Genomic DNA, 22,695 nt, shown 5'->3' with positions numbered 1-22,695 from the left:
TGATATATATAGCGAGTCCAAGATCCAGCAGCGAAATGGTTGACTTGCCTACAACTTCGTGGCTACCACGACTGTCGTTGACGAACTGGAGAATGTCAACCCTACGGTTGGATGTCGGTGCATCACTGTCGGATCGAATGAGCTGTGTTTTTTAATCAGGGAGAATCGATTGGATGCAACATTTGTCGTTGCCGCCATCTCCAGTCCAATTAACTGGTCAGGCCGAGTCGCCGAAATGTTCAAGTGATCAAGTCAAGGGCACAAACTGTAGGCTTGGATTGCTATGCTATACTCATCGAGCATTACTGAACATTATGGCAATTCGAGAAATAAAATGTGAAGAACGCAGTTGCATCAGAAGCGAACATCAAACTCAACAGGCAAAGTTTCAGAAAACCAATGTGACTGAATTGATCTATTCCAACAAAGGTTTATTCAAGCAAAAGTTGACCAGTTCACTTCCACTGATCAGTGAATCAAATGATCATGTTTACAGAGAAGCTAGGACGAATTCCTCCCTAAAATTGTCCAAAGTAAGATTCTGAATGTTCTGGGGGATTGAACAAGCAGAAAAAAAAAACTAACAGAGGCGATTGGGTTAGCGGCTGGCCTGCGATCGTTTCAGGATCATCCAGGTCTCGAAGAACTCGCGCACAGCGTCGTCGCGCATCAGGATCACCGCGTCCCGCGCCTCGCCGATGTCGCGCCTGGCGTCGCGCACGAGCTGCTTCGCCTCCGACGGCCAATCGTTCCGGCCAGGGGACAAGGCGGATCTCAAGCGGAGGAAGTCCTCGGCCGCGGCGGAGGCCGACGTGGCGGAGCTCAGCCTCAGGAGCGCGTCGTGGGCGCGGGGGACGAAGGCGTCGTGGTGCTCCCACCACCTCTGCCACGCCGCCTCGTCGCCGTGCGGGAAGTCGTGGAGTTCGAGGCATCGGATCAGCAAGTGGGCGGCCACGCCGTGGAGCGTGATGAGGCGCGTGATCTCGCGGTGGGCGGCGTTGAGCGGCCCGTCGGTGGCGAACGCGCTGGCGAGGGTGTTGGCCCAGTAGTCGATGCCGGCCTTGCGCCCCTTGTGGTCAGCGGCGACATTGGTGGCCGCCCCGTCGCCGCCGGTGTGTTCGACGCCGCCGCCGCTGGTGTCCATGGGGACGCCGAAGGTGAACGGCTCGTAAGCGAGGGCGTCCACGCTGAAGCTGCCCTCGCCACCACCAGTGCTATCCATGGGGACACCGAAGCTACGGCTGGCGCCGCGCCAGCCGCCACCGCCGCCGCCGCACCCGCCACCCATGTACAACGGCTGCTCGCCGCCGCCGGTGGTGTTGAAGGGGACGCCATGCGCGATGTCGACGAGGACATCGAACTCGATGCTGTCAAGCAGGTTGCAGGCGAGCTCGATGCTGGCGAGGGCTCCTTCCGAGGTGGCGACGACCAGGAGAAGTTCCGGCACCATCAGCGCCATCTGCTCGCGCTGCGGTTTCTCCATTCCAACGACCCCCCGAGCTCTCTCCCTTTGTGTAATGGCGGTGGACGCACCGCCTCCGCGTGTGGAAGAAAGAGGCTACTTGTATGGATGCGGCGGCGGCGGCGGATTTTTGCGAGGATATTAATTACAGTGGATAGTAATTTGGGTTCCTTGCGTGAGAAGCCGCAGGAAATTGATTTACCCCCTGTTACTTATGCCGGCGAGGCGGCGAGCTAGTTCGGACGGAGACGGAGGGGATGAGACATGGGCCCACCTGTCATTGGGTAGACGCAAGTACTGCCATGTGGGCCCCGCATGGAGATACGCTCTCTTTTAAACTCGGATCATTCGAAGCCTCGGAAAAAACGAGCACTCGCGGAAGCAGAGAGAGAGAGAGAGAGAGAGAGAGAGAGAGAGAGAGAGATGGAGATGGAGATGGAGGTGGAGGTGGAGCTCACCTGGATGGCGCTGTTCCAGCGGCGAGTGGTCATGGCGGACGCGCACTGCCACAAACTCCACGGGCTTCTGCGCGGGCTGTTCGGTGTCCTCGACGGGCAGGCGTGGCGCGAGATGGTGGCCGTGGCGGAGGAGACGCGGCGCATGCTGGAGTCCGCCTCGACGGAGCTCGGCCTCGCCATCGCCAACATGGGCGCGGCCACCCTCCTCGCGCCCGGCGGCGAAGCGCCCAGAGCGTGGGCGCCGGCGGTGCCGCTCCGCTCCGTCGACGACGGCGGCATCGACGTCCCCCGCGTGTGGCTCGTCCACTTCCGGCTCCAGGTGGCCGCCGAGACCGCCAGGCGTTTGCACGACCGGTTGGAGGCCACCCGCGTCCACGTGTGCGCCGCCGAGCACCTGGTGGCGCTGGAAGAGGACGACGACGGCGGCGATGACGATATGGCTCCGTGGATGCATGGCCTCTCCGCCTCCGAGCAAATCGACGGCCTCATGGAACTCAGAGAGACGCTCAACCTGGCGGTGGACCTCGTTGCCATGACCGCCATGGCGCGGGAGGAGGTGTTCTGATTAGGGCGGCGTCAATTGAATTGAGATCTCCGGTGATCGATCTGGTCAATCTGTCTGCTGCAGGATTGGATTGTTCGCTTGATCGCTTCATCACTAGTTGGTCGGTTGGTGTCGGTTTTTCTTTCGTTTCCTGTAGCTGTGATCTCGGCTGCCTGACAGCCTGAGGCCCTTGTGCTTCTGAAACTTCTGATCAATTTGATGATTCGAACCTGACATGAGATTGACCTCCTTGCTGTTAGTGCGATCATTCAAAATGTTCGATCGATTTTGATTGTCTCGTCAATGTGCATAATCGATCTGCTCGAGTACCCAGTACCCTTTGTTTAGCCCTTGTTTGTTTTGTTACTTTGCCTTCCTGGTGAATGGATTTGCATAGTGTAAAAACGCTTGAAATCGCATCCCGTTGACAACAGAATAACTGTAACAGCATGCTGTTACTATGCTACAGCATTCTTATGATTGCCATGAAAATTGGATGATTTTTTAATGCACGGAATCCATCTAAGTCCCAACCTGATTGGACCAAAATCATCAAAACTGCCCAAAATTAACAGCGTCAGAGAACCGGCCGGCCTACGAGAACGCTCTCTGTTTCTGAATTCTGCGTCAGAGCAACAAATACGGGAGAGTTTTTTTCGAGAAAGTTTATGGGAGAGTTGGCGAAATTGCCTTTTAGAACGCAATCAAACATTGGCTGAGACCTGCCTGGGTCGTTCGTCAAAGGAATCGAACTGAAATTGTTTGGATTGAGCATTCAGGATCGTCTCTGAATTTCACACAATTCAAAATGTTATCAGGGGGAAGAGACCTGCACTTGACTTCTTTATTTCATGATTTGATCATCACGACGGATCAACCGATCTCACGTTTATCTACAAGCTGAAACTCTCAATCGATAATGGCGAGCTCAGCAATCTGACAAAACGCGTAACCTGCAGAGATGAACAGAGACTGACGATGGCTGCTTCGAATTGGGGAGACGCCACGCGCGCGCGCTCTTAGCGATTCTGATTCAGAACCATCCAGGCGTCGAAGAACTCCAGAACAATAGCGTGGCGCATATCCGTCAAAGCGTGTAGCGCTTTGGAGACGTCGTCGCGGGCGCGGCGGCGGAGGCGCTTGGCCTCCCGAGGCCGGTGGCTCCCGCTCCCGCTCCTCCCCTCGACGACTCGGAACACGTCCAGCGCCGCCTCGACAGCCCCCCCGGCGCGGCACAGCCACCACCGCGCGTCCCTGGCGTGGAGGACGGCGTCGGCGCGGTGGCCTTCCCACGCCTGCCACGCCGGCGCGCCGCCGCCGCCGCCCTTGAGGCCGCCTATGTGCGCGGCGCAGTGGACGAACAAGTGGCCGGCCTCCGCGTGCGTCGCGATGAGCCGCGCGATCCTGCCGTGGGCGCCATCGAGGTGCTCGGAAGCGTGGCGCATCTGGTCGGAGAACACTCCGCCATCGCCTCTCTTGGCGGCCTTCATGGCCTTCATGCCCTTCATGGTGGATTTGATCGCTTTCCGAGAGGTGCCGATGCGCATGAGGATCGCTGGCACCGTCCTCGCCAGCTTCATCCACCGCTCCTCCTCTCCCAGCGACCTCTCCCGCTCTCTCTTCCGCGGGTTGTATGCGCAAGCGCGCGCCATGGCTGCGCTCGCCGGAAGCGTGACACGGTTAGGATATTTGTTGCGGCGGCTGTTCGAGGAAGGTTGCTTGCTCGACAAGCCACAGGAGTCCACGTTGTACCGATCTCTCAATGACAGCGTGGGCCCGCTTCTCCATTTATACTGCGCTGCATGTGGGGTTCACTTCGTCGGGAAGGCTATTAGTATTTCAGAACACGCCGCGAAAGCGAAGCCTCCTCCAGAAACAAATCGTCGAGCACCCAACGAGCGAGGCGAGCGAGAGGGGGAGAGATGGCGGAGGAGGAGAACCCATGGAAGCCACTGTTCTGGTGGCGGGTGGACGCCATCAACCAGAGAGTCCGTGTCGTTCGCGAAGATCTCGCCGCCGTGGAGCAGCAACTGGCGTCGCGGGTGGACAAGCTCTCCGTTGCGTCGTGCGCGGGGGACAAGCTGCTCATGGAGGCGTCCAGGGCGCTCGGCCTCGCCGTGTGCTACATGGAGGCGGCCCGGCTCCTCGCGCGCCACCGCGGCGGCCTCATCGCGCAGGGGCGGATTCCCAGTCGACACGGCCGCGTCCACGACGACGACCTCGCGGTGCGCCGCGCTCTGTTCTACCTTCGCCTAGCCAAAGCCCGAGCCGAGGAGGCGTGCGACGCCCTGGATCGCTGCCGCGGCCACCTCGGGGCCGTCAAGATGCTGCTGCGCCGCAGGGAAGCCCCGGCTGGCGTAGCCGATCACGTCGACGGTGAGCGTGCCTCCGCCGTCGGTGACCTCGAGGCCGCACGGCAACTGATGGTGGACACCGACGCGTTCATCAGCGCCGCCCTCGGCGACCGATCAGACGTCGATTAGATAGATACCTAAATGTTACTTTTGGTGTAATGTTGTCTCAGCTTTTAGTTCGATTTTGTCATTGTGCAATCATATGGGTTGCAAATTGGTACCAAATGCAAGAGATACTCTTCTTAGACCAGTTAAATCCAGTGATCAGTTTTCCCCGCAAAAAAAAAAAAAAAAAAAAAAAAAAAAAACAGTGATCAGTTTGCAATGAAATGATCCTTTTGAGAATCCAAGATAGAATGAGGCAAATAGTAGTTCATGTTCTGGTTGCTTGCTTGGCAAAGTCGCAGGAATTTGTCGCCGGTTAATCCCATTTATAGTGCGGCGGCCGCCGGCGATGAACATCCCGGTCCCGGAGGCGAATGAGGTAAATGAACCGTTACGTTCGTGGGGCCTTCCTTTGTTTCTGAACCACTGACGAGATGGGGCCACATACGTGGGACCCAATTGTCAGCCGCGTAACGCAAGGAGCGACTAGTAGTCTGGGCCCGTGTACACAGTACACAGTACACCACGTCACCACCACGGCCGGGCATTGGCAAGCGGGAGAGATCTAGAGAGAGACGGCCGCCGGTTAAATCCATTTGTACTGTGCCGGTCGCCGCCGGCGACCCTACCGGAGACGGAGGAAAAAAATATACTAGCAAACTGTTACGTGGGATTGCACGTGTCTCCCTGCAAACTGTTGGCATGTATTTTGAGAGTTGAAGCCGGCTGAACATTTGAACCACTTGTTGCTACTGCTAAAGTGCTAAGTCGATGCTTTGAAATGATTGCATATATGTGTAATGCGCTCGGGATAACGATTCAAAACTCGAGGACAACGGCGTGGCGGTGCGGCTCGCGATCTGATCGTGATCGGGCCGCGCCGGACGACGCCGATGCCCGCGTAGGCAAGCGACAGAGCGGACCGGCGTGGCGGACGGCCTCGGCATGGTGTCCCTCCCAGAAAGCTCTGGCACCACGGGTGCCACCGCGCGCGGACGAGACGACGCGGCCGGAGACAACACTGCACCGCGTACCAAACTAGTACCAATCATGCGGATTCGTGTGCAAACACATAACTAGATGATGTACATCATAACCTGAGATTCAGCGGCAGATTCGCATCATTTCTATTTGCTAGCAGCGGCGTCGGCGGTGTTCCAAATTTGATCAATCACACTAGTAAATGCGTCTCTGAACTCTGAATTTTACATGGAATTGGAATGAACTATGAAACAAATTGGTAGTAGAACTCCAGAAGAAACAGAAACATCCAAGTGGTTGTTTTCAAACTGATCAAGAATTTCGAGTCCACCAATCGATCGATTACCAAGCTAGCTCGATCGGGTAACCTGCGTGCTTCGCGACGCGGTGTCAACGTATCATGCAGGCGTCGAGGAACTCCAGAGCGATGCAGAATCATCCAGGAGTTGAAGAGATCCATAGCGACGCAGAATCAACCAGGCGCGTAAGACCTCCACAAAAAAGGCCTCGCGCGCCTGTCGCACGTCTAGTATCGCGAGGGTGGCGTTGAAGGAGGACAAGGAGGTCTGGTTCTGCGCCCTCAACGCCCACAATTCCCACAGCGGGCACTGGTAGGGGAGGATCCCGACCATGGCGACGGCGTCCTTGGCTGCCTCAGCATCCGAGACGGCGTCGATGACTTTCTTCAGCGCCGCGACCATGCTGCCGGCGGCTTCCTGGTGCTTGTTGTCCCAGCTGCGGTACTCCTCGTCGCCTTGGATGCCGAGGAACGCGGCGTAGCGAGCGAAGATGTGGTGGGCCTTCGCATGGCGAACGGCGCTCTTGGACATCCCGCGGCGTGCGTTCTCGAGGAGCTCGGTGGGCAAGGCTCCCTCGGGGTCCGGGTCGGTGAAGTTGTCGACGGCGGTGGCCGTCGCCGTCCCATGGCGTACCTCTTGCAGCAACTCGACATGCTTCTGGAACTTGCTGACGGCGGCTTGGATCAACTCGAGGGTTTCCAGCTCGGCGTCGCCGATGAGCATGATGGTTCCCGGCACTTTCAGCGCTAGCTCTCTCCACTCCTTCATCTCCGCCGATCGAGCTCTCCCGCGACGCAGAATCTTCCAGGTGTCGAAGAACTCGAGAGCGACGACGTCGCGCGCCCGTTTCACAAACTCCAGCGCCTGGGTGGCTTCGTAGTCGGCGCGTTCCGCGAGGTCCTGGGCCGCCAACGCCCACTCCGTCTTCAGCTCGGGCTGCGGGAGGAGCGTCTCGGCGATGTCGACGGCGTCCTTGGCCGCCTCTGCAAGCGACGCGGCTTCCCTGACCTTCTCCAGGGCCATGGCGGTGAAGCGGATGGCCTCCCGGTGGTGGGTGTCCCTGCTGGTGCACGGCGGCTCGTGCTGGATGCCGAGGAGCTCGACGTAGCGAACGAAGACGTGGTCGGCCATCGCGTGGCGAGCGGCGCCCCGCGAGATCTCGCAGCGGGCCTCCTCGAGGGTCACGGTGGGGCAAACTCCGACGGGGGCCGGGTCGTCGAAGAGGCTCATGGCGATGGCCGCCGGCATCCCGAAGCGTATGTTGCGCATCAAACCAGCGCGCCCTTGGATCTTCCTGTGGGCGACCTGGATCTTCCTGACGGCTTCCATCCCGGAGCCGACTTGCATGAGCGTCGCCGGCACTGTCCGCGCCAGCTCCTCCCACTCGTCCATCGCCGGCGGCCGGCACCGCCGATCGATCTCTCCCTCTCGAGCTCTTTCTCGCTTCGGTTTGGGATTGGGAGTGTTTTCCGCGCGCGTGTGTGTGGCGGTTTGGATGGAGATGAAGACGAGGACGCAATTTATAGACAAGGTTGCTGGACGAGGTGAAATGTGGCTTGCCGGTGAAGACACGGAAAATTACCGTCTCTCGGTGTCACTGACAACTCGTGCGCCCGCGGTTTAATTTTTTTAACCGCGAGTATTTTACATTCTTCCGAGGTGAATAATCCGTTACAACCTTGGGCCCCACGTCTCTTCCAGGCTGTCTGCTGCTGCTGGCTATTTCAAATCACGCCGCGAAGCGAAGCTTTCCAGAAACAAACCGTCGAACACCCACCGAGCGTCGAGTGAGCGAGAGAGAGAGAGAGATGGCGGAGGAGGCATGGAGGGAGCGGTTCCGGCAGCGCGTGGCGGAGGTGGACGACCTCTTCGTTGAGGCGTTCGAGCTCCTCGTCGACAACGCGCGTATTCACCTGGAGGCGCAGATGCTCGTGGGCGACGCGGCGGCGGCAGAGCGCGCCAGGATCCAGCTCGCGCAGGGCGCGCTCGAGGACGCGTCCGGCAAGCTCGCCTCGGCGATGTCCCTCATGGTAGGGGCCAAGCTACTCGTGCTCCGCGGAGGAAGCCACGACCCCCTGATGCCTTACCACGACATCGGCCATCTTGGGGACGAGTACGCCGCGGAGAAGAACGCGTGCGCCAAGCTCCGTGGAGCCGAGAGGGAAGCCGAGGAAGCGTGCGCCCGTATTGGCATGTGCAGCGGACACCTGGAGACGATCAGCCTTCTGCTGGACCATGAGAATCTCCCTGGCGTCAACGACTTGATCGAGAACGAGCGCCTGGATGCGGCTGTTGATGACCTCCTGGCGGCGATTGGGAAGGTGGAGTCGGGGAAGAAGATGGCCAACGACGCCCGGCTGGATGTCGGCGCGAACTGATTCCGTCGAGACTTCGTATGCTTGATCCCTCGTTGGTCCGTCGCTTACTCGCGAGCGTTTCTCACTCGACTTGTTCATGCTTTGTTACCTGTTTGTGTCGTCGTCTGATTGATGAATTCTGAAACATTGGTTGGACATGTTCATGCTTTGTTACCTGTTTGTGTCGTCGTCTGATCGATGAATTCTGAAACATTTGTTGGACATTTTGGTTGCGTTTGTGCGCTTGTGCTAGATGTACGTTGATTCTCACCTGTATTCTGTGGATTTTTTTTCGATAATGCAGTGGTTTTTCCTTGATATTTGCATGACTTCTTAATCCGGTGATGTGATATCTAATTTCTACCTGGATCGATAGCTTGTTGATTGTTCGATTATCAATATGCACAGGTTGCAACGTGTTAAGTCAAGAATAGAACGTCATGGGGATACTGTCATGTTTGGGGATTGAGATTTAAGAAAAGAGCTTGGCTGTCGGTTGTTAAGATGCCATTTTGCTCTGTATCTTTTGGGGAATTAAGTGATGAACTGAGATATTCGTTTATTCACTAATTAGAGCGCTGGAACACGATCTGGTTTAGCTTGTGGCTTTGCTGCACAAATGCACAATTGCCCAATGAACAACTGAAAGTAGGAAACAGAATAGTCTCACTCTGTATATCTGTTCGATTAATTTCGAAAATAAAAAGGACAATGAATAGTCATGTACTGTACTTTTTAGGGGTAAAATAAAAAAAAGATCCACGGGCTTTGGAAAGCGGCAACCTCAACTAGCGCTCAGCTCAATTTCTATTTTTTCGGGATCACCTGTATAATTTTCAATCAAAAATTTGACAATGTAATTATAATACAATCGTGATGTAATTACATGTAACTTGTATGTAACTAATAAAAAATAAACCCCAATGATAATTATGTTTGATTTTGAAATCCCAAAGACAATAAAGATGGTAGGTAGCGGATGAGCCGTAGAGAAGTGCAGTGGCAAAGCCAGTGATGGTTTGGCGTAACTTTTAGAAAGTAAAAAATGAATCTAAATGATAATCATATTTGATTTTTAAAATCCCAATGTAATTAAGAGATGAGGCAACAGATGAGTCGTAGAGGAGTATAGTGACAACACAAGTGACAACGTTTGACGGGACTTCAAAAAATTATAAAAATGAAACCCAACGATGATAATAAACTCAAAAAACTACAATGTCTAAGATTTAAAGGTTCCAAAGAGAGAATAGAAGCAGTGGTAGATTGAGCAAACAAAGAAGGAAGAGGGTGACAAAGTGTAAGGAGTAACAACGGGTATGACTTTGAACTATAAAATTAGAAACACGGGGGATGATAGGGTTTGATTTTTTAAGTTCTTAAAACAACGAGATAGCTATTTAATAAACTTTAAGTAAAATTATTTTAAAAATAGATATTTTTGACTGGGTGCTAGCCGCACAATTGGGCGGGCCACCTAGCTAGTTTTGGTAAAAACGGAGATCGTGGGAACGAATCCTCACATTTGTACACGTTGTGATTTTTTTTCTTTCTCACTTGCACAAATCTTCAAACAAATTTAACGGTTGAAAATTTTTTAAAACTTACGTACAAATTAAATTGTAATTACATGAAAGTTACAGTGTAATTACAGTACACCTGTTAATTTTTTAAGAGAAAATTTATCGATAGATATATAGCAAAATCGTAAATGCAAACATGCGATTTTGGCCTGTTATGGGATGGACCGAGGCCGTCGGGGCCTTGGCTACCTAGGCCAGCCCACCCGTCCGACGTATGACGCTACCGCGTAGTCTTGGACCAGGGGGTTGACCCCAGCGAACGGCGGCGCAAGAGGGGGAACGGAGCACAGTTAACGAGTGATAGATGCTGAAGAGACTGGATGGCTCGGATTGGGAGCTGGGTCGCTGGAGACGGCTGGCTGCGAGCGGTGGAGGCGGCCCAATGCCGTGTGACATTAGGTCGCCGACGGCGACCAAATCCGCGGCGGAGGGTAGAGTTTTTGGCTTGGGTTCGGGTGGATGCGCCATGCGGTGTAAATCCGGACTACGTCGATGCCATCGCGCGCGCGTACCAATCATGCCCATTCGCGTGCAAACGCATACATTTGATGATCATCACTAACATCAGCCGCAGCAGATTCAAGACACAACATGCATCGCGTATTCCATTCACTAGCGGCAGCGGCTGCTGAGTTGTCATCTGAATTCATTTCTACTTAATAAAAGCCAGCTTCTGTCGTAGCGGATCATTATCTCTTTTAGGGTTCCACTATATATATACCTCTTGTAAGCCGTCGTGTGGTGATGTAACCTCACCTCAGATATAGTGAAGATATTTTGCTGGCTGGCGCCCGTGGTTTTTTCTCTCCTATTTTGGGAGGGTTTTCCACGTTAAATCTCGTGTCTTTTGTGATTGATCTATTATTTTTTATCGTTTGTTGGCCTATCGTTTCCTAACAGCGGCGGCCGTGTCCCAAATTTGATCAAAATGCGTCACAATTCTGAAACTTTTACATGGAACCGGAAACAATTTGAACCAATCGAGCCCTCCATTGACGCAGAATCGACGATGCCTCGGATAACTCCAGAGCAACGACATGGTGCACCTGGCGCGCCTCGTCCAGAGCCAGGGTGGTGAGGGAGGCGGCGCGGTCGACGAGGAGCTTGGCCGCCGATGCCCACCGTCGCCACACGTCCTCCTGCGGAAGGAAGGTCTCGTTGACGATGACGACGTCCTTGGCAGCCGCGTAATGCCCCATGGCATCCGTAATACTTTGCATCGCCCGCTCGAAGTGTCCGATGGCGACCTGATGCCGCGCGTCCCAGTGCAGGAATGGCGGCTCGTCTTGCGTGCGGTGGTGGACGGCGCAGAGGAAGAAGACGCCGCGGGCCATGGCGTGGCGAGCGGCGCTGTACGAGATCTCGCGGTACGCTTTCTCAAGGCTCACGGTGGGGCGTTCTCCTACCGGTGCAGGATCATCGAGCTCTTGCTCGGCAATGGCCGCCGGTGTCCCGTCAAGGATTCTGCCCATCATAGCAGAGCGCTTCTGGAACTTCGCGAGGGCGACTTCGATCAGCTTGACGTCTTCCATCCCAGAGCTGACGCGCATGAGCGCCACCGGCAATCTCCGCGCCAGTTCTTCCCACTCGTCCATCGCCGCTGATCGAGCGCCCCATTGATGCAGAATCTACCATGCCTCAGAGTACCCCAGAGCAACGACATGGTGCGCCTGGCGCGCCTCGTCCAGAGCCTGGGTGGTGAGGGAGGCGGCGCGGTCGATGAGGAGCTTGGCCGCCGATGCCCACCGTCGCCACACGTCCTCCTGCGGAAGGAAGGCCTCGTTGACGACGACGACGTCCTTGGCTGCCGCGTAATGCCCCATGGCATCCGTAATACTTCGCATCGCCCGCTCGAAGTGTCCGATGGCGACCTGATGCCGCGCGTCCCAATGCAGAAATGGCGGCTCGTCTTGCGTGCGGAGGTGGACGGCGCAGAGGAAGAAGACGCCGCGGGCCATGGCGTGGCTAGCGGCGCTGTGCGAGATCTCGCGGTGGGCTTTCTCGAGGCTCACTTTGGGGCATTCTCCTACTGGTGCAGGATCATCGAACTCTTGCTCGGCAATGGCCGCCGGTGTCCCGTCAAGGATTCTGCCCATCATAGCAGCGCGCTTCTGGAACTTCCCGAGGGCGACTTCAATCAGCTTGACGTCTTCCATCCCGGAGCTGACGCGCATGAGCGTCACAGGCAATCTCCACGCCAGTTCTTCCCACTCGTCCATCGCCGCCGATCGATCGAGCTGTGCCCTTCTCCCTTCGGTTTCGTGCGTGTGGTGACTGGTGGTATGATGCAGACGAAGACGAAGACGAGGACGCAATTTATAGATGAGCGCTGCGGGAGGAGGAGAAATGTGGCTTGCCGGAGAAGACACTGGAAATTACCGTCTCTCTGTGTCACTGACAGATCGTGCGCCCGCGTTTTTAACCGTGAGTAATTTACCTTTTAAACCTACATTTTGGGTGTTTTTTCACTCGGCCCCGAGGTGAATAATCCGTTACAACCGTGGGCCCCACGTATCTTCCAGGCTGGCTGCTGCTATCTACCTACTCGTACTAGTACTAGTATTTCATATCACACCGCGAAGCGAAGCCTTCCAGAAACAAACTGCCGAACACCCAGCGATCGAGCGAGAGCGGGAGCGAGATGGCGGCGGAGGCGTGGAGGGCGCGGTTCCGGGAGCGTGTGGTGGAGGCGGCGAGCCGCATGGCCCGCATGGAGCGCGTGCAGGGGCATCTCGCCGCCGCGCAGGGGCACCTGGCGCTGGCGGCGCCGTTGCTCGCGGACAACGCGGCGGCGGCGGCCGCGCGCGACAGGATCCAGCGCGTGCTGGGCGCGCTCGGGGAAGCGTCCAGCGATCTCGCCTTCGCGATGTCCGTCATGAACGGGGCCAAGCTCCTCGTGTTCAGCGATGTGATCGGGATCGAACAGCTGGGCGACCAATACTTCCCGGAGGGCAACGCCGGGGTCGTGCTCCATGACTCCGTGGAGGACGTGGAGGAAGCGTTCGCCATGGTAGACAGCTGCCGCAGTCACCTGGATGCGGTCCTCCTCCTGCTGGACCATCCGCGTCTCCCTGGCGTCGACGGCTTGATCCAGGAGGAGCTCGCCGCCGCCGATGGTGACCTCCAGGCCGCGATAGGGAACGCGGAGTTGGGCACCGAGTTGGCCGTCGGCGCCCGGCAGGATGTATCCGGCGCCAACTGATTCCGTCGAGACTTCGTATGCTTGATCCCTCGTTGCTCTGTCGATAGTTTTGTTCGTGTTTGCCACTCGACATGTTCCTGCCTTGTTACTTGTTCATGTTGTCTGATCGATGAATTCTGAAACATTGTTTGGACATTTTGCCATTTTGGTTGCGTTTGTGCGCTTGAATTCTGTGGAATTTTTTTTTTCAATCCAGTGTTTTTTCCATGATGTCCGCATTACTTCTTCATCCGGTGATGTGATGTTTAATTTCTACGCTGGATTGATAGCTTGTTGATGATGTGATGTCTAATTTCTACCCTGGATTGATAGCTTGTTGATTGTTCAATTATTAATATGCACAGGTTGCAACGTGGTAATTCAGGAATAGAACATCGTGGAGCTTTTTTTTTTCTGTCAAGTTTGGGGATTGATATATTTTTTCTGGGGGTTGTTAATATACTTTGGTCTGTATCTTTTGGGGGTTTGATCAACTGACATATTGATTTATCATTATTTTCATGAATTAAAAAACTGGAACGTGATCTGGATTAGCTTGTTGCTATGCTGCACAAATGCACAATCGCTCAATGAACAGATAGACTCATTGTATATATCTGTTTGGTTAATTTCGAAAGAAAGAAAAGAAGGAGCATCTGCATGTAGGTTTTGAATTATAATGTCACGCCCCGAGCTAGTACCGACCGGAACTAGCCCGTGACGCTCCAAATTAACCTGTTGATCGATACCAGTCCCAGGAAACAGTGCTGGTATCACAGGGAGACAGAATATCACAGCGACAGCGGTCTCTTTATTATAGAGTAGAGATACAGTCATGTTGGGCTACGGACAGATCCCGAGCTCACAACTACATTACAAAAGGGAAACGGAAGCAGGACATGGACCAAACAATTCTGCAACCATAGTTTTCGTATGCAAAATTATCCAGTGCTCGAGTGGACGCAATAAAAGGGTAGAGTGAAGAGGTAGTGTGTGGATTATTCAACAGCTACGGTAGGCAGTATTTGATACTAAGAATTGTTTTTTTTAAGGGCATATAGAAATTGAACTGAGCTCTTGTTGAGTCGGATGCTTTCAACAGCCTGCGGCTCTTTCTTTTTACCCCTCAAAAATTTTCATGATTATTCATTGTGGTTGTGAACGCATTCATAGTGGCTGTGGTTATTAATTAGTTCATTTTATGCGCGTATAATGAACTGATCGTGATTATACATTCCCCCTATTTTTGAATGGTGGTAATGTCGAAAATGCCCCGCGTCGGGCGCCTGACGGGCGCTGAAAAAATCGGGCGCCACGTCTCCACGCCATCCCCACCACATGCGCCGTTGCAATAAATCACCCACATATTACGGAAACGCTGAGAATCCGTTTCATTTTTTGTTCTACCAACAATGTTTCAGCAAGTATACTCGTGTTGTTTCACTATGTATAGATTAAATGTTGCAATGAATTGAACCATTTCGCTATTTGCTAAAACATTATTTTTATATATGGTGAAACTGCTTCAAAAACCGTTGTTTCATACGTTGTAGCAAAATGTTTTATGAGATGATTTGGTTGTGTTTCAGCTTTTTAAACGATTAAAACATTTTCGATCTACTTATTAAAACAATTATGATCTACTTAGTGGAACAACTTTCGATTTGTAAGTGGCCCTGGTAACGTGGTTGTGATTACCCTCTGAGAATTGCCACTAATGCCAGGAATACAACATGCAGCGATGTCGGCAACATCGGTTTAAACAAACTCCTATAACACTGACACACTTATATGTAGCGCCCGTTCCGTCGTGGCGCCTAGCGGGAAAATTATCTCTTAAAAACCCTAATTGCGAAATTTGTTTCTTCGCTTGTCGTCTAGTGTCCGTGCCATCTCAAGATCTCAAATCCCCGATTTATCGTCGAGTTCAATTCCGAATCCAAATCCTTCCAAATCAATTTCCTCCGCAAAAGTCTATTTTGCCTCCCCCGGGGTCGATGGGCCGAATTTCTCTCGGCCCATCTCCCCCTCTCCCCCGGCCCTCTCCCCTCCCTCCCGGCGCTCGCTCTCTCTCCCTTTCTCTCTCGCCCTCTCTCTCCCTTCGCTCCGCTCCGCCCGCGCGCCGCGCGCGCGTGCGCGTGAGCCGCCGCGCCGAGCGCCTCCCTCCCCCTCCGCTCCGCCCGCGCGCCGCGCGCGCGTGAGCGTGAGCCGCCCGCGCCGAGTCGAGCCCTCGCTGCTGCTCCCCGCGCGTCGTTCGCGCGCGCGCCCGCGTGGTCCTCGCCCGCGTCGCGTCTGCGCCGCCCGGCCCCGCTGCCCTGCCACGCCTGCAGCCGCACAGCCGCTCGGCCCCGCAGCCAGTGCGCGTGCCCGAGCCGCGCCACTCCATCCGCCGCGCCTCCCGTTGCGACCCGCGCGCGCGTGCCGTGGTGGCCGACCACCCGGTCGCCGCCGCCGTCAGCCCCTGCACGTGCCTGTCGCCCGTGTCGTCGCGCCGCTCCAAACCGCCCCGCCGTCATCGCCGTCGTCATCGCCTCGGCCCCGCCACTCCCGCACAAGCCGCCAAGGGACGGAGGCAGAGCCTCCCCCCTCCCTCTGCCGCGTCGCCCCGCTCCCTCCTCCTTTTCCCCAAAGAGGCAAGGGGGCAAGCCCCCTTTTCTCTCCCTCTTTTTCTTTTCCCCTCCCCGCCGGCGTCATCCTCCCTCCGCCCTGACGCCGTTTTGGCCGCAAGCGCCGAGCGCCAGCTCGCGCCTTGACCGTCCAATGTCGGTTCCCCTCTCCCAAACCGACATTGCCGCCCATTTAAACCCAAGCCCTCCCCCTCCAATCTCCCTCGTTTTCGTCTCCCGCCGCCACCGTCGCCCCTGTTCGCCGTCGCCGTTCGTCGTCGCGTGTGTGCCGGAGGAGCCGGTGCACACTAGGATGCGGAAGGGGACTCCGGGCGCGCCCTCTTCTTCCTCTTCCTCGGCCCGAGGCCGGAGAGATTACTCCCGCGCCGTCGGCCTCTCGTCACAGCGCCCCTCCTCATCGCGGTAGTGTCTCCCTCCGTTCTTCCTCCTCGCTCCTTCCCCCCTAGCTTTCGGTGGTAGCACGAGTAGCCTCCCCGTAGCTAGCCGGCGCCGCCCCGACCGTTGCCGCCACTCGCCATGTGCTCGCCACCGTCGCCGCCCGAGCTCCGTAGCACCCGCTCGTCGCCAGCCTCGCTCGGCGTAGCTCCGCCCAATCCAACGCTAGCATCGGATTCCCGTAGCCTCGTAGATGCTCTCGCCGCCGGGAATTGGCCCCTCGTGACCTCGTCGCCGTTTTCCCCTTTTCCCGCCGCCGGTTGCCGCCGCCGCGATTCGCCGCCGTCAAGCTCCCTCCGGCGAATCCGAGCCGTTGGCTCGTCTCCCCTCGTCACGTGCAAACACCCGGTGTGCTCGCTTTTGCCTGTATCGCCGTGGTTTGCTCCGTCGCTCGCCGCTGTCGACCGCCGTCTGTTCCGGCCGGCGTCGTCGTCTACCTCCCGCCGGCCCGCGTGGCAGCCACGTAGGCGCCACGTCGGCGCCAGCACAGCCAAGGCCGGGTCGAGTCGACCCCGGTCAGTCCCTTCCCGTGCGCGCGTTCCACCGCGAGCCGTGAGGCTGCGCGTGGGCCCGCCGCATCCGCGTCCACCGCGAACCGCGCGCGTGCACCGCGTCCCTCCCCCACCCTAGCGCCGCGCCGCGTGCTCCCTCCGCACGGTGAGCCGAGCCGCTGACAAGCGGGTCCCACCCGGGACCGCGCGTGGTGAGCCCAGTCCACCGGCCCTCTCTCTCCTCCCCTCCCGCGCGCGCGCTTGGGCCGTCTTGGGCCGGCCGGCCCATTTAGCTCGGCCGGACCGCCCCATCTCTCTCGGGCCGCGCCCTAGCCGCCCGAGGAAAAGTCTAATTTCCATCCCTCTTTTCTTTCTTTTCTTTTCTTTTTCAAAAAGGATTTAATTAAATCCTTTTTCCTTTAGACCAAAAATCCAATAATCTTAGAAATTCAATATCTTCCCAACCGTAAATCCGTTTGACTCCGTTCAACTTCCAAAATTCCTCAAATCTCGAGATCTATCTAATGGCACGCTTAGAGGTCATTAATAGGGCTTTATTTTCGCCGTTTGTTGAGTTGTCCCGTTTCGCGTGTAGTTTCGGAGCCCGAAGACCCGCAGTGCGAGGATTTCGAGGATCAAGCTCCAGATCTCGAGCAAGGCAAGCCACCTTTGAACATCTTGAGCCTATATTTGAAATTTAATTATATTGCTTGCAAAATATTATGCATTGATAAGATCGCACTTAATCTGTTATCCTGTGTGCAAGGCAGATTGGCGGACCTACCTAACTTGTTGCATTTGATCCTTCCATTGTTAATTGCTATACCATGTCCCCTTGTAACCATCCAGTTGCGCCTCGATATTCGTGCACTCTGTGCGAGTATCGACGGTCGCCTTCAAACTTAAAATCTGAGTAACAACTTGGGTAAAACTGCAGTTTTACAAAAGACTTGGAAAACCCGACACCTGGGTCGGTGCTTGCGAACTAAATGAATTTCCAAAACCGCGGACCGGGGAACGTACCGGGTGTACGGTTTCCCGCTCTTGCACTTAAGGACCGTTTCCTTGGAATTTCATCCAAACATAAGACAAGTACGACCACATGGGTGGAATGGGACACCCCTGGCTGAGTAACTAGCTTATCAGGGGAGCCTTGATGCCGAGAGACATGTGCATTCGCCGGGGTGGTGTCGGGGAGGACCCCTGGGCTTCCTGGCACAGTATGGTCTGAGACCTAACCTGTTGTTGGTCTAGGACCCCTCTCGTCGGCATATGGTAAACCTGTGTCGGCTTTGGAAATGCCTTGTCATGAAAGTTTGGAGGTCTCCTGACGTGGCTGATCCCCACGGGCTGGGTGATCCGGGTTAGTAATGTCGTGTGGGTAAAGTGTACCCCCTCTGCAGAGGTTAACAAACTGTTCGAACAGCCATGCCCACGGTCATGGGCGGATGTGAGGTGATTCCTAGCGTAGTTTTGTTTGACTACTGCTCGCGAAATTGCTGTTGTGGAAAGGGGTTCGCTGATTGAAAAATCTGCAGCTGAAGGGATCAGCTAGGCCCGGGTGGCCGTTTGAAAGTTGTTGGCCCGGGTGGCCGTTTAAAAAGCTATTGGCCGGGTGCCAACCTTGTTTTCAATTTTAAAGACTGATACATTGCACATACTCCGACCGGACGAGACGCACTGCCTCAACCGTGTCGTTCGAGAAGCACTCACTTAGTTGTTTTTAGAAAAAGAGTTCAAATAAAATCAACTGCAAAAACAACAGCCTTTCCTTGAAGCCTGCATTAAACACCTATTTTCCCTTGGCTTGCTGAGTACTCCCGTACTCATCCTTGCTCTATATAAATAATCCCCCCCCCAGTTGCTGAAGAAGATGAAGCAGATCCTGCTGATGAGGAGTTCTTTCAGGATTTCTAAGCTTCGAGAACGCATAAAGAAGATGTCTAAGCTTTGGGAACACATAAAGCCCGATATGAACGCTATCCTCATCTTCTTCAAGGCCGGTGCGCTTGTATGTAAGAATTTGATCAGTCCAACTTCATGGTTTCGCATGTAAGAGCAGGTGATCTTTATCTCCTGAAGATGCTCTAACGAGATGATATGGTAATCCTTCTGATTTTGATTGCTGACCTCTGTAGGTCCTTCACAATGTGCCTGTGGAGCATAATCATATATAATATTTAACGGAACTTTTATTTAAAAGAATTGATGGTGGGTTATTAATAAGCTACTCCTTCCGTTTTATATTATAAGTTACTTTGAATTTTTTTTCTAGTCAATTTTATTTAGGTTTGATCATATTAATATGAAAATTTAGCAACATCTACAACACTATTAGTAACATTAAACTAACGAACGTATAACATTAAAACTAACATTTAATACGTATAACATTAAAACTAACATTTAATATATATATTTGTAGTATGCTTCTTCAGTATTAAAATATTGATATATTTTTTATAAATGACCTTAAAAAAAAGAGTCAAAATGACTCGTAATATGAAATGGAGTATTGAGTAGCTAACCGCTTACCATCTTGATGTCAAGCTCGAGATGTTTGAGAAATTTGCACCGACCAATAACACATAACACGCTAGCAATGTCATACATCTCGTTCATTTCAATAACTCGTAATGATAGAGATGTAACGTGAGGAAGTTCCGGTACATCTTTCATCAACTCAACCTCTGCATTGCCGTTGTCTTTCTGCACAACCTCTCCAGCTTGTGTTAAGCCTGGAGTTGAAAACATCACGAACTTTGGTATCAAATAAATCTCACATGCATGCACCTACAGTATGTTAGCCGGAAAATCACAGTTATATATGTGGGAAAGTGAAATCATATGTATGCGAGTAACACCAATAAAGCATTAACATGAAAATGATTTGTACTGTATAGCACTTGCAATGCATTTCTCACTATATAGTACTCCCTCATTCCCTAAATGTTTGACACCGTTGACTTTTTCAAACATGTTTGACCGTTTGTTTTATTTAAAAACTTTTGTGATATGTGTAAAACTATATGTATACATAAAAGTATATATAACAATAAATCAAATGATAGAAAAAGAATTAACAATTACTTAAATTTTTTGAATAAGACGAACGGTCAAACATTTTTAAAAAAGTCAACGGCGTCAAACATTTTAGGATGGAGGTAGTATATAAACAGAGGTACTTAACCAGGCGTATAGTGAGAAATTGAAGGAATCTGCAACACTGTAGAAGTCGAATCCTATCTTTGTTTATGTAGCCACCATATTGAGATCCTCCTAGTAACCACAGATCAATCTCGAGGACCCGGACACACGGCATATCCTCGACGTTGATTACGGAAACCCTCCCCGTGTAGGGGAGTATGAACTCCTCTAGCCTCGGCGCGGAGATTGTCAACTTCCCTATGAGCGAGGTGTATCTCATGTGGAAAACACGGAGCCTGGGAGTCTTGATCTGCAGCGACAAAGTTATACATCTGCTGATGCAATTCAACGACAACTCCAAGAGCTCGTCGGACTCAAGATGCAACTCTTCTACCTGTCGACCCACTGTCAGTTTATTGAAGCGTAGCCTCTGCAAACGCGGGCAGCATGCTGGTGACAAGAGGCGATTCAGGAGGTGGATGCTGTTGTCCTCAAGCCGCACATTCTCGAGCGAGAGATCCACGAGAGAATCAAACGCTGCGGCGGTGGGGAGCCGGAGACGAGCATTGCTTAACGACAACATCACGCTCTTCAATCTTGGTGAGCTAGGAAGCTCAGCCAAGATCATGCCGTTGTTGTCGTCGTCGTCGTCCTCGTCGTCGTCGAGGTAGCGGTGGTTGCTGTTGTTGCCTGACCTCAATGGAATATTAAGTTCCAAGGTGAAAGTGTTCGACACATGCTGCATACCATACCGAATCCAAGCATCGACTTCGGCGACGTCGACGGACGACATGCCAGATTTTAGGGAGATGGTCAGCTCCTCGACACCGGCATCAGATTGGCCAGCTGCACGCCGGGTAAGAACATTGTTGATGAAAGCGACGAACCGATCGAGTGTCTCCTGCCGATCAAACGCACGGTCGATGCAGAGGAAGCGGAGGAGAGGGACACGCGCCCCGAGGCGGCACCACCACCGCGAGACCGCGCATGCGCGCATCAGATCGGTGGCTGTGGGCAGGAAGCCGAGGACGTGGACGAGAACATCGTCGCTGAGATGGCTGATTGGGCTGTCGTCGTCGCCGCCACAACTGGTACTATGGTCAGATGGATCTCGCGGCCGCCGAAGTTTCGCCTCACGCTCAACCGTGATGAAATCCATGGGAAAAGAAAAAAAAAGCAATGAATTCGGTTGCGTGGTTGGTTCAGTAATGCTTCTATCTATATAGATGCAGGAGGATTATTAATAGTACGTACTAGGCGTTTTCGTCTAGATCTGGACTCTGCGCTCTTTGTTTTGGGCCGAAATAATTTAGTAGGCCTATCATGAGGGAAGGAGGCTGGTGGCCTAAGGATCATGGGATTTTGGGCTGTTATGGGATGAACCGAGGCCGTTGGGGCCTTGGCTGCCTAGGCCGGCCCACCCGTCCGACGTGGCAGCCACATGACGCTACCACGTAGTCTTGGACCAGGGGGTTGACCCCGGCCGGGATCAACGGCCGAGGCAATCCGGCGAACGGCGGCGCAAGAGGGGGGAACGGAGCACGGTAATGGAACGAGTGATAGATGCTGAAGAGAATGGACGGCTCGGATTGGGCCCTGGGTCGCTGGAGACGGCCGGCTGCGAGAGGTGGATGTGGTCCGATGCCGTGCGACATTAGGTCGCCGGCGGCGAGCGAATCCGCGGCGGCGGGGAGAGGTTTTGGCTTCGGGTGGATGCGGATTGCGGTGCAAATCCGGACGACAGCGTGAAGCGCACACTATGCAGCGCAGCGCGGCGTGGCGGACGGCCTCGCGGCCAGATTGCTCTGCCACCACGGCTTGGCGCGCCCGGGCACCTCGTACGGCCAGCGCCAGGTTGCCTCCATAGCAGCCTGGTCCACGAGCTTCTCGACCGCCGACGTCCAAGAGGAGGGTCTCGGCGATGTCGACGGCGTCCTTGGCCACCTCGGCATGCCACGCGGCTTCGCTAACCTTCTCCAGCGCCTTTATCGATGAAGCGGATGGCGTCCTGGTAGTGGGTGCCCGGGTCATCTTGCTGGACGTGGAGGTGCGCGACGACGTAGCGAGCGAAGACGTGCATGGTCTTCCCGTGGCGAGCGCCGCTCAGTGAGATCTCGCGGCGGGCCTCCTCGAGGATCTCGGTGGGGCTGACTCCTACGGTGGCCGGGTCGCCGAAGAGGTCCATTGCGATGGCCGCCGGCATGCCCAAGTGTATCCGTCGAAACAAAGTTCCGAGCACTTGAAGCTTGCTATGGGCGACGTCGATCAACCTGACAACGGCTTCCATCTCGGAGCTGACTAGCATGAGTGTCTCCGGCACTCTCCAAGCAAGCTCCTCCCACTCGTCTAGTGCCGCCGATCGAGCTTTCCCTCTCCCTCTCGCTCTTTCTCGCTTCGGTTTGGGCGGTTTGGATGGAGACGAAGATGGGGACGCAATTTATAGACAGGCGCTGCTGGAGGATGAGAAATGTGGCTTGCTGTTGCTCGTGAAGACACGGAAAATTACCGTCTCTGTGTCACTGACAACTCCTGCACACGCAGCTTCAATTTTTTTTAACTGCGAGTATTTACATTTTCCACTTGGTCCCCGAGGTGAATCATTCCGTTACAACCGTGGGCCCCAAGTCTCCTCCAGGCTGGCTGCTGCTACTATTTCATTTCACGCCGCGAG

At 54.3% G+C, this 22,695-nt stretch overlaps 6 protein-coding genes across 6 annotated transcripts; 2 read left to right on the top strand and 4 right to left on the bottom strand.

Annotated features, from left to right (window-relative positions):
* Positions 1–466: 466 nt before the first annotated feature.
* Positions 467–1,502, bottom strand: LOC4324085 (uncharacterized). Its single transcript, NM_001425718.1, has one exon. It carries the CDS (start codon positions 1,481–1,483, stop codon positions 599–601), a length of 885 nt encoding a protein of 294 aa, NP_001412647.1. The 5' UTR covers positions 1,484–1,502; the 3' UTR covers positions 467–598.
* A 192-nt stretch (positions 1,503–1,694) lies between these two features.
* On the top strand, positions 1,695–2,793 carry LOC112937859 (uncharacterized). Its single transcript, XM_026022922.2, has one exon. The coding sequence runs from the start codon at positions 1,778–1,780 to the stop codon at positions 2,483–2,485; it is 708 nt and encodes a 235-aa protein (XP_025878707.1). The 5' UTR covers positions 1,695–1,777; the 3' UTR covers positions 2,486–2,793.
* Positions 2,794–3,351: 558 nt separating this feature from the next.
* On the bottom strand, positions 3,352–4,126 carry LOC136354934 (uncharacterized). The gene has a single exon (XM_066306818.1). The coding sequence runs from the start codon at positions 4,114–4,116 to the stop codon at positions 3,484–3,486; it is 633 nt and encodes a 210-aa protein (XP_066162915.1). The 5' UTR covers positions 4,117–4,126; the 3' UTR covers positions 3,352–3,483.
* A 1,981-nt stretch (positions 4,127–6,107) lies between these two features.
* LOC4324084 (uncharacterized) lies at positions 6,108–7,690 on the bottom strand. Its single transcript, XM_015792499.3, has one exon. The coding sequence runs from the start codon at positions 7,593–7,595 to the stop codon at positions 6,303–6,305; it is 1,293 nt and encodes a 430-aa protein (XP_015647985.3). The 5' UTR covers positions 7,596–7,690; the 3' UTR covers positions 6,108–6,302.
* Positions 7,691–12,736: 5,046 nt separating this feature from the next.
* LOC107281783 (uncharacterized) lies at positions 12,737–13,555 on the top strand. Its single transcript, XM_015791867.3, has one exon. It carries the CDS (start codon positions 12,785–12,787, stop codon positions 13,343–13,345), a length of 561 nt encoding a protein of 186 aa, XP_015647353.2. The 5' UTR covers positions 12,737–12,784; the 3' UTR covers positions 13,346–13,555.
* A 4,135-nt stretch (positions 13,556–17,690) lies between these two features.
* Positions 17,691–22,311, bottom strand: LOC136356336 (uncharacterized). Its single transcript, XM_066310085.1, has 8 exons — positions 21,996–22,311; positions 20,419–21,242; positions 20,068–20,334; positions 19,413–19,670; positions 18,670–19,031; positions 18,117–18,291; positions 17,901–17,941; positions 17,691–17,808 (listed from the first exon to the last, which is right to left on the bottom strand). Exons 1-8 carry the CDS (start codon positions 22,309–22,311, stop codon positions 17,691–17,693), a joined length of 2,361 nt encoding a protein of 786 aa, XP_066166182.1.
* Positions 22,312–22,695: the final 384 nt, after the last annotated feature.

The sequence above is a fragment of the Oryza sativa genome, chromosome 1 (genome assembly GCF_034140825.1).
Source record: "Oryza sativa Japonica Group chromosome 1, ASM3414082v1".
NCBI lineage: Eukaryota > Viridiplantae > Streptophyta > Magnoliopsida > Poales > Poaceae > Oryza > Oryza sativa.
The sequence above is the reverse complement of the archived record's forward strand: the minus strand, read 5'-3'. Positions and strand labels throughout refer to the sequence as shown.

Coding starts and splice junctions, on each gene's coding strand:
- LOC4324085 (NM_001425718.1), bottom strand. CDS start 1,483: ATGGAGAAACCGCAGCGCGAGCAGATGGCGCTGATGGTGCCGGAACTT.
- LOC112937859 (XM_026022922.2), top strand. CDS start 1,778: ATGGAGATACGCTCTCTTTTAAACTCGGATCATTCGAAGCCTCGGAAA.
- LOC136354934 (XM_066306818.1), bottom strand. CDS start 4,116: ATGGCGCGCGCTTGCGCATACAACCCGCGGAAGAGAGAGCGGGAGAGG.
- LOC4324084 (XM_015792499.3), bottom strand. CDS start 7,595: ATGGACGAGTGGGAGGAGCTGGCGCGGACAGTGCCGGCGACGCTCATG.
- LOC107281783 (XM_015791867.3), top strand. CDS start 12,785: ATGGCGGCGGAGGCGTGGAGGGCGCGGTTCCGGGAGCGTGTGGTGGAG.
- LOC136356336 (XM_066310085.1), bottom strand. CDS start 22,311: ATGGAAGCCGTTGTCAGGTTGATCGACGTCGCCCATAGCAAGCTTCAA. Junction 20,335..20,418: donor AACTGACAGTGGGTCGACAG/GTAGAAGAGTTG, acceptor TTGTCGCTGCAG/ATCAAGACTCCCAGGCTCCG. Junction 19,032..19,412: donor TCGAGCTTGACATCAAGATG/GTAAGCGGTTAG, acceptor TATGCTCCACAG/GCACATTGTGAAGGACCTAC.